This window comes from Ictalurus furcatus, chromosome 19, assembly GCF_023375685.1.
Source record: "Ictalurus furcatus strain D&B chromosome 19, Billie_1.0, whole genome shotgun sequence".
NCBI lineage: Eukaryota > Metazoa > Chordata > Actinopteri > Siluriformes > Ictaluridae > Ictalurus > Ictalurus furcatus.
The window spans coordinates 22,682,342-22,691,263 of NC_071273.1; the positions used below are offsets into that span (position 1 = coordinate 22,682,342).

At 40.4% G+C, this 8,922-nt stretch overlaps 1 protein-coding gene across 1 annotated transcript; it reads right to left on the reverse strand.

Moving 5' to 3' along the window:
* Nucleotides 1–295: 295 nt before the first annotated feature.
* lum (lumican) lies at nucleotides 296–3,450 on the reverse strand. Its single transcript, XM_053649857.1, has 3 exons — nucleotides 3,361–3,450; nucleotides 1,709–2,612; nucleotides 296–1,610 (listed from the first exon to the last, which is right to left on the reverse strand). The coding sequence occupies exons 2-3, from the start codon at nucleotides 2,577–2,579 to the stop codon at nucleotides 1,456–1,458; spliced, it is 1,026 nt and encodes a 341-aa protein (XP_053505832.1). The 5' UTR covers nucleotides 2,580–2,612; nucleotides 3,361–3,450; the 3' UTR covers nucleotides 296–1,455.
* Between the last annotated feature and the right edge of the window lie 5,472 nt (nucleotides 3,451–8,922).

An 8,922-nucleotide genomic window follows, 5' to 3' on the forward strand; every position in this document is an offset into this window, starting at 1 on the left:
ATGTACTGGATGTACAAGCTTGGTTTGTGTAGCCCATGCGATGCTTGATATAGGAACAGCAATATTTCCAACACGTCTTTTTAAAATCTTCTTTATATTACAAAAACCACATATTATGTAATATCATATTGCATCAATGTTGTATGCAGTGAATCGGATTAGAATAATCAGTATTATTAGTGGCTCTTCGCTTATTCCACGTTATCTTCTCAATTCGTTTTAAAACAATCCCATCATCGCGTCGAGGATTGTTTCAACTTACAAGGCGAATAATAAGAAAGTCAGACTACTGTGATATGTTTACGAAATTAGAGTTTACAGCATGTTTAGGAAACTTGATTTATTTGCTTTAAAATGAACGGTGTTTTAAAGAAAGAAAGAAAGAAAGAAAGAAAGAAAGAAAAACGTTCATCATTTAACATAATAGACCTGCAATTATGCTCAAAATCTTCAATTACTGCCATTGTAACAATGCAATGTGAGCAAACATAGGTGCATAATTTGTTGAATGTAGAATGTAGAGCGTATGATGAAATTGCATGCAAGTAAGTTAGAATATTGCATAAATCTTGGCAGTTTATGGAGCAGCAAGCTGTTACTGGGTAATTCAAACGTTAGTTTCATTACAATATGTAGCAGTTCTTCACAGTTTAAATCTATAATACTTGCAAGTTACACCTTAGTAGATTTAACTAACGACCACGCTCTGAGAAGAAAATAATATCTAAATATTTGAGTAATGCAAGACACCTTTTTAGCAATACTTCGCGTTCCTCTTTTTTCTAGCTACGTGAAACATAGAGTAATATAGCGGATTTAGCTAAACTGTTATAAAATTCTAATCAGAAAAGAGATAGTATACAGATATAGCTCATCGGAGATGATTAAAACAACATTTAAAAAAGAAGAAAAAAAAGATACAGTTCCTGAAGGCTTAATATTATCACGTGTACATTAAATACAGAGTGTCGGTGCCAGCATTTAGACAATCTATACAAAAGCATAAGAGCAAACGTGGATCTGTGCTTCAATTTGATCCATATAAATATTAGTTACAGGAATGTTTGAAGTGACTGTTAGGATTAAAAAAAAAAAAGTGTAAAGGTGTTCAAGCATGTTTTGTATTAAAGCACTAGTCATACATAACATTCATAATACATGTGTGCCTCGTACCGTTTACTGGAATGTGCCAAGAACGGATATTTCAAGATTTAATATATAGATCTCAGTGTACTTTGGTCAGTATTACATTATTTCCATCGTACAGATCTCCGTAAACAAATAACCAAAACTTTATTTGGTTATTTGAGGCTATATTGATATAATGATTATGGTGTTCTATCACTATCTATTTGTGAGGGAAAGTTACACTCAGTAACTTATATTTAAAAATGTAAAAGATGTTGGAATAGATCTTTCAAAAGAGCTGGTCAAAGTGGACACTGAGTGGAAAAACTAGTCAAAAACGATCTCAGAAGCCTGACGGAGACAGGTGCTTGCATCATCAGGCAGGTTACTGTGGGTGAGCTCGTTTCCATCCAGGCGCAGAGACTTCAGTCTGGAGTAGTTTACAGGTGAGACAACCTTGCAGATGTTGTTCAGGTCAAATTCTGGAAAAAAAAAAGGAGAGAAAGAAAAAACCCAAGTCGGATAGTGATGACTACATAGTGGTACAGAAAGAAAGAATTGGAAGAGCGTAAGCACTCACTGCTAATTTCATTGACTTGCAGGTACAGATGCTCAAGTGCTTCATTGATCTCTGGGATGGTCTGGAGCTTATTGAAGGACAGGTCCAGCTCCAGGAGAGAAGTAACGTTGAACACGCCTGCCGGAATACCCGAGTCTACCAGCTTGTTGTGAGAGAGACGCAGGTACTGCAGTTCAGGCAGTTTGGCCAGATAGCCACTGGGGATGGATTCGATATCGTTGTTGTCAACATACAGCATCAGTAGGGAAGCTGGGATACCTGCTGGGAGCTTTTTTAGCTTGTTCTCACTTAAATCCAACAGCATCAATGACTTCAGTCCTTTGAAGGCCCCGACGAGGCCTTCCGAGGTCAGTTTGTTCTTGGCTAGGTGGATGGTAGTGAGGTTCTCCATGCCTGACAGTAGGCCTGAGGGAAGTGTAGTAAGCCTGTTGCCAATGAACTTCACTTCATCCAGGGACTTGGATTTAAGGACAGGAGGTTTACTCAGCTTGTTGTAGCTGAAGAGGAGCTTCTCCAGTTTGCCCAACTTGTCAATGGTTCCTGACTGGATCTTGTCGCTGGTGATGTTATTGTTGTCAAGGACAAGCCAGCGCAAGTCAGTGACATTGTCAAAAACACCTGCCTTGATCTCCTCGATTAGGTTGTTCTGCAGGTAGAGGTATTTGATTCCCGTCGGGACAATCGGGATGTACTTCAGGTTGAGGCCATCACAGTACATGGCAGTGGGGAAGTTGATGGGACAGTTGCACTCCTGAGCACAATTGGGCGCGGATGGCATAGACTGTGCCGCAGGCTCGTAGTCATAGTCATAGTACTGACAGATGCACAGACTGACAAGGCCAGCCAGGAGGACAGACCGAACAGGGAACATGGTTTCACAGCAGTGACAAACACAGTGGAAAATCTGGTGGAAAACAAATAAGCAAAAGATACAGAATTAAATTCGATGTATTCTACCTCGACATAAATATCAACACAAATATTGTGTAGTATCTATGAACTCATAATCATCATGAGTTTGTGGAAAATCTTTTAACATGTGAACAATCAGGCCTCAACTGAAATTAAGTGCACACCCCATGTACGCAAATCCAAGCTTATTCCTCATTATAGCTTACTTAAACTGCAATCATGATCCCACCCTGCTTGCCCCTCCTCAACCTACGTAATACACGCCCTACAGCAACCCCTGTTCTTTTTTAGTGTAAACATTTACAGGTGGGATTCGAAGCCCAAAAACAACAATAAGAAAATAAATGACGTACCTCGACTAGACATCATACCAGTATATAAAAAGTTTGCTTAAAAAATGTATTGTATGTCTTGAATTTAGAAATTCCACTAAGCAGACCCGTACTTGGACACATTACTGTAATGTTCGAATATGCAAACTCAGCACAAATCTTTTTTTTTTTTTTTTTAGAAAATGCTAAAGAACATGTAAAGCTAATATGTTCACGCAGTGCACGCACACACATAATCGAACTAGGCAGTTTAATCTCCTCCTCAATCCTAAAATCTCGAATACACCGAAACAGACCACACTTTGAACCTACGCCAAACAGAAAGTCTAAAAGACGTTGCCAAAAACTGAGCACAATCGCTAACTTTTCAGAAGAACTCTTTTTCTTAACAGGTAGGATCTTTCTTACCTTATTCCCTCTCTCTGTGTTTCAGGCTGCAGGCAGAGGTGTCTATGGCCCAAGGTCTCTGGAGAGGACGAGAGAGGGAGGGCGAGAGAGAGGGAGGGATAGAGAGTGAAGAAGAAAGAGAGGAGGGAAATAGAGAATGAGAAGACTGGCTCAGCAAAACTACAGTGGCCCTAGAATGATTGGAAACAGCAGTCAGACAGCCTGCAGAACGTCAGCGGTCTGTGCACCGTGGTATGTCGGTTCTCGCGTGTAACGAGTTTCAGGTGCAGCTCACGCTCCGGCAGAGGTTCTACGCCTGCAAAGGCTCGCAACACACGCTGCAAAATATATATACCTGTGTGGTTTGCACCCACCCACACACCTCAATTACCCAATCGTCCGGAATGACCCTTTAAAAGAAATAAACGATTGTGAAGCAGCAAAACAAACACCAAGACATGCAAAGCATTGCGCCAGCGCTGAACATTTCCAACGCTTAACGTTTCTCTTCCTCGAACAAAATAAAATGTTCGCAACAAAACCGGTCTCATAAAATGTTGTGGAAAGTCGAAGAAGAAAGAAAGAAAGAAAAAAAGCATTTGGCTACATGTGATGCCAACCGCCTACCATTATATTAACCAGTCCACTGCGGTCGTAAATTAGCTTTGGAAAAAGTGACAAGAGGAAGCAGAAGCAGAAACTGAAGCCAGACCAAACTTACATAAGGCCTTTACTACTGTTGCCTTTGCTGGCTGTCTGCAGAGCATGGCATCCAGTGCGAGCAGGTCCAATGCTCTGCAGATGTGTAAATATAAATCAGCCATCCTTTTATCTGCAAACGTATCTCTCTCAGCATGCTCTCATCGTCATCTTGAAGCGTGCTTCTGGATAGCAGACACCCAGATTGCCGCAGAGCTCTCTTGACTGGAGAAAGGAGACTACTTTTATCTCTAAGCTGCGTCTGGTCATTGGCTGGAATGTTCTCTGCACATTTCCTGTGCAAACAAAATAAGATCTGGGTCGGTCAAATTTGTCCCCTTTTCACTTCGACAGTTTTTTGACGATTGTAAGATGCATGTGTTCTGTGATGAGACAGGGTTCCCATAAACATTTCGCACAAAACAAAACAGGCTCTGGCTTTCTCTCTACTTTAAGCTCGATCCCTCCACCCCACTGACATGTGTTAGCACTTGAGAGTCAGGGAAAAAGCAATATATTATTTCTTAGAGCATGCGTTTCTCCAAAGCCAGATTTTGTCTTCCTATTTGAAAGAATGTGATTATATGGACAAGAGCGAAGCCTAGATTCGCTAATATAATAGAATATTATTCATATGATGTGCATATGGACTCTCAGGTGGATATATATTTCAGGTGAAAGGTCTTTTGGAAGAGGTACACTGAAGCAAATCTGTGACCACTTAAGAAGATAGAAAACTGAAACGTCTTCAGACATAGTTTCCTACGGCTCCATCGTTTTTTTGAATTTTTGGGACTTTTTGCTTACCGCAAAATCAGCACAAGCACACACACACACACAGACACACCAAGACCTCATCATTAGTCTGTCTGATCTCATTTCAACAAGGGCGACTAGATTTGGTACAATTTTTACTGTGAAAGAACCTCACCCACAGGACAAGAATTCCATGCATGCAGTTATTTGATATTTATTAACGTGTACACGTGTAGGCTTCATCTCATCAGTTAGCTTAGAGACTCAAAAGTCCACACTAACAAGCGACAAAACGATTGCCAACCATTCGTTTTTTGTATGTACTTCTGTGAGGCGCAATTTTAGCGACAGTGACGAGCTACACTTGACTTGAGATTTTAAATGCAAATTAGGTATGATGCAGTAAAGTGACAAATCCAAACAACTGGCTCAAATGAGTCCTTGGACCAATCCTATGACACGTGTGGTCTGGCAATTCTTCAGTCTCCCACCACTAGTTCCTTCCTAGTCCCATGCGATGAGTTCACATTTACTGTTTGACGGCGAAAATGGAAGAAAACGTACAGTGGTTTCGTCTTAACCTGTTATGAAGCGGCCACTTTATTAGGAACACCTGAACATCTGCACGTCCATGCGGTTATCGAATCAGGCAATCATGTGGCGGTAGCTCAATGCAGAAAATCTTGCAGATACAGGTCAAGAGCTTCAGTTAATGTTCACATCAAAGATCAGGATGTCGGGGGGGGGGGGGGGATCGTGGCATGTTGGTAACAGATGGGCTGGTTTGAGTATTTCAGAAACTACTGATCTCCAGGGATTTTCACACATAACAGTCTATAGCGTTGGTGCGAAAAACTGCAGGTTGAAACACATTGTTGATGAGACTGTGGTGAGCTGAAAAACATCTCAGCATCCACAAAACATGGACAGTGAGTGTATATGACCTCTCATGAAATGTGTATAGAGACATTACAAAGAAAAAAGCAGCTTGGAGGAAAGTAGTAGAAAAATGGCTTTGCTAATCTGTTAGACAGTGACAACAGTAGCGGTTCTACAAGCTGACAAAGAACAAATGACAAGGAACACAAGGAGCTTGTCTCTTGCTAGTGTGAATGCTAGGAATGCAGTGAACCCAGGCAAATCCATCACCTCTACCTCAATGCTGTAGTTTGAGTAACCAAACAAGTGATATTTAGCAACTAGGACTTCAGAATTAAAATTGATTTGTTTCAATGCAGTTCAATTGAAGAACAGTATTGATTATACAACGTGATTTTATGGAGATGCCAGTGATCCTGACCCTTTCTGCTCTCTGGACTTGCCTGATCCGTTTGGATGCCCTACCTCTGGATGGAGCTCTCATCATCTGGAGGCTACAGCCTGTGGAATGCTGAGGACGGTGCCGCTTGAAGTACCATGGAAATGGTTTTGGACGTAAATTCCACATGGACGTTCTCGCTGTGGTTGCTGGGACTACGGTTGCAGCGATGGCCTTGGGACTGAAATGACCACATGCAGTTTTACACTCAGGTCTCCTTTAGTGAACAGTGGACTAGTTCAACAAACAGACTTCATATAAAAACCATAATGAACTTTCTATTACTTTCACACTATCCGTCGTTACCCAGATGAGGACGGGTTCCCTTCTGAGTCTGGTTCCTCTCAAGGTTTCTTCCTCATATCATCTCAGGGAGTTTTTCCTCACCACCATCACCACCGTCTCGCTCAATAGGGATAAATTCACACACTTAAAATCTCTATCCTGTGTTTATATATTTCTGTAAAGCTGCTTTGAGACAATGTCCGCTGTTAAACGTGCTATACGAATAAAACTGAATTGAATTGAATTGAATGTGCAATCAGGAAACAATTGAATTAAACAGAGCGCCACTATTCCATCTTAACTGCTGTTACCATTGACTATAAATGTTATACCATGTGACCCCATATGTACTGTGAGTCTACAGAAGGAAAAGGAGACAAACAACGTCAGCAAATCATGAGTGATAAAAAAAAAAATGAATCAAGCACCTGTTTGCAGTTTAAAAAAAAAGAAGAAGAAAAAAAACACATTTATCCCGTCTTTATATTTATTTAATATTTCCTATTACTAAATTTCCTATTACTAAACAAACAACAACAAAATGAGTGGATGAATAAAAGTCTCTGAACTTTGAATGGCACGTTCACAGAGCTTTATACAGATATTTATAAAGATCAATTTTCACCCGTGAATGGTTTATGAGTTGCTGTTGGCAGAAAAGACAGAAAACTGCCATGACTTATTATTTCACCAATGTTAATATTGCTTATGTCCACTGGCGAGGGTTTTTTTTGGGAGGACACATTGCTCATTGCTTGCTCATATTTAGTTTTAGCTCAGGATTTGGGCTATTACAATGAGAATGAGTCAGTAATTCACTCAGACGAGACATCGTTCTCAAACATCCACTAGGAAAATGTATCTGCCACTGTCTGGAACAGAGCTGGTGCCGTGTAAGAATAACAAATATACTGTTATACTGTATATATATTGTTCCTTGCAAGGATTGCGAGTGAGAATCATCATCTCAATTCTAAGCCAAAAAAAAATAGTGTTTCTTATTTTTTCGAGAATCACGGAGCAACGAACAACAAGCTATTGAGCAACATTCCCTCACCACTAATGGTAGGCTTTAAAACTGTGTAACCCTAACCCTAACCCTAACTGCTCAGTGATTTTCATTGTAAGGTTATAACCAGATAAAGTTCAGTGCAGGGTCTTCCTTCTTTCACCAGCCCTCTTCTCTCATGCTCTCAAAAGAGCAAATATTGAAAAGTGGATTCCTCCCCCCAACAGATCCCAAGGAATGGAAACTGGAAAGACATTCACATATGTTCCATCAGCAAGTCTGGGCTCTGTCCTCTTTTTTAAATTTGTTTACCGGCACATTTGTCTGAATATATTGAACTAAGTTCTCCCCTGCAGCAGCCTGCTGTTTATTATGCGTGTTTATTATTAAAAAGGTGGCTGAGGACCTTAAGAAAAGAAGCTCTGAAGAATGGTAATAAATAGATGATGTTGTTGGCTGTTAAGTCCTAAAACCAGGTCATTATTGGATCTTCCTGTAGGAAAATAATCCAAAGCATTCCCCCAGATGTACACAAAAAAGCAGACTGACCACAAAATCTGCCTTTGGTGATGGCCTTCCCAGTCCTCTAACCTAAACCCCAATAAAACCTATTAAGCCCAAAATGACAGCCATGGAGTATCAAAGACATCCTATATGGATGTTGACTCACTTGAGAGTCAGACATAGTGTGTATACTGTAAATGCAGAATCTCTTTAATTAGGCTTTTCAAAGAATCACGATCCATAGCTTGGATTAGATTAATGTAATACTGAGTCAGAAGCCCAGGAACGCTAAGGTTAACACCTGAAAACACCAGAATAATGAAGTGGAGGTGGTAGGCAATGTGGTATATGTCAATGCATTATGTATAAAGACTGATTGGGATGTTAAAGAAGATGACACAGGTGAAGCGAACGAGATATGTGAAGAGTAGAAGTGAGAATACAACAGCAAAATTTGAAGCACAAAAAAGGACAGCCACTGTGGTGTGAAGGGTCACGGGAGCAGAGGTAGAAGAAGGCCAGAGACAAAAGAAAGTGGACCAGGGTTTGGAGCATGTGGAGAAATTGTTCTGGAGAAGGGCGTAGCCATGGACTGAAGTCAAAGCAGCAAGTCCAGAGCAGTGAAAGAAAAGGGTTCAGCACTAGGGGCTGCGTTTAACCAATAATGGGTATTTACCGAATTTCAAAAGTATTGATGGAAAATTCTGAATTCATGTGTCATTTTGAAGGATACAAAATAAAGCTTTCAATCAAGCTGTGCACCGTATTCATCTTCTGCCATAGTCATAGCACATTAAAACCTTTCTAGGTTTGTTGTACAGGAAGAAAATCCTTCTGCACACATTCATTTAGCACCAGTGGTGGAACCGCACACTTATGAAAGTGTAGGGTTTTAAAACTTCAGGAGAGATAGGGAACAACAACAGCAAATACAGCTCGCCATCATTAAAGCTTCTATAATATAGCTTCTATATCTATATAATATAGCTTCTATAGCTTTTATGTTGACCAC

Coding starts and splice junctions, on each gene's coding strand:
- lum (XM_053649857.1), bottom strand. CDS start 2,579: ATGTTCCCTGTTCGGTCTGTCCTCCTGGCTGGCCTTGTCAGTCTGTGC. Junction 1,611..1,708: donor GCAAGTCAATGAAATTAGCA/GTGAGTGCTTAC, acceptor TTTTTTTTCCAG/AATTTGACCTGAACAACATC.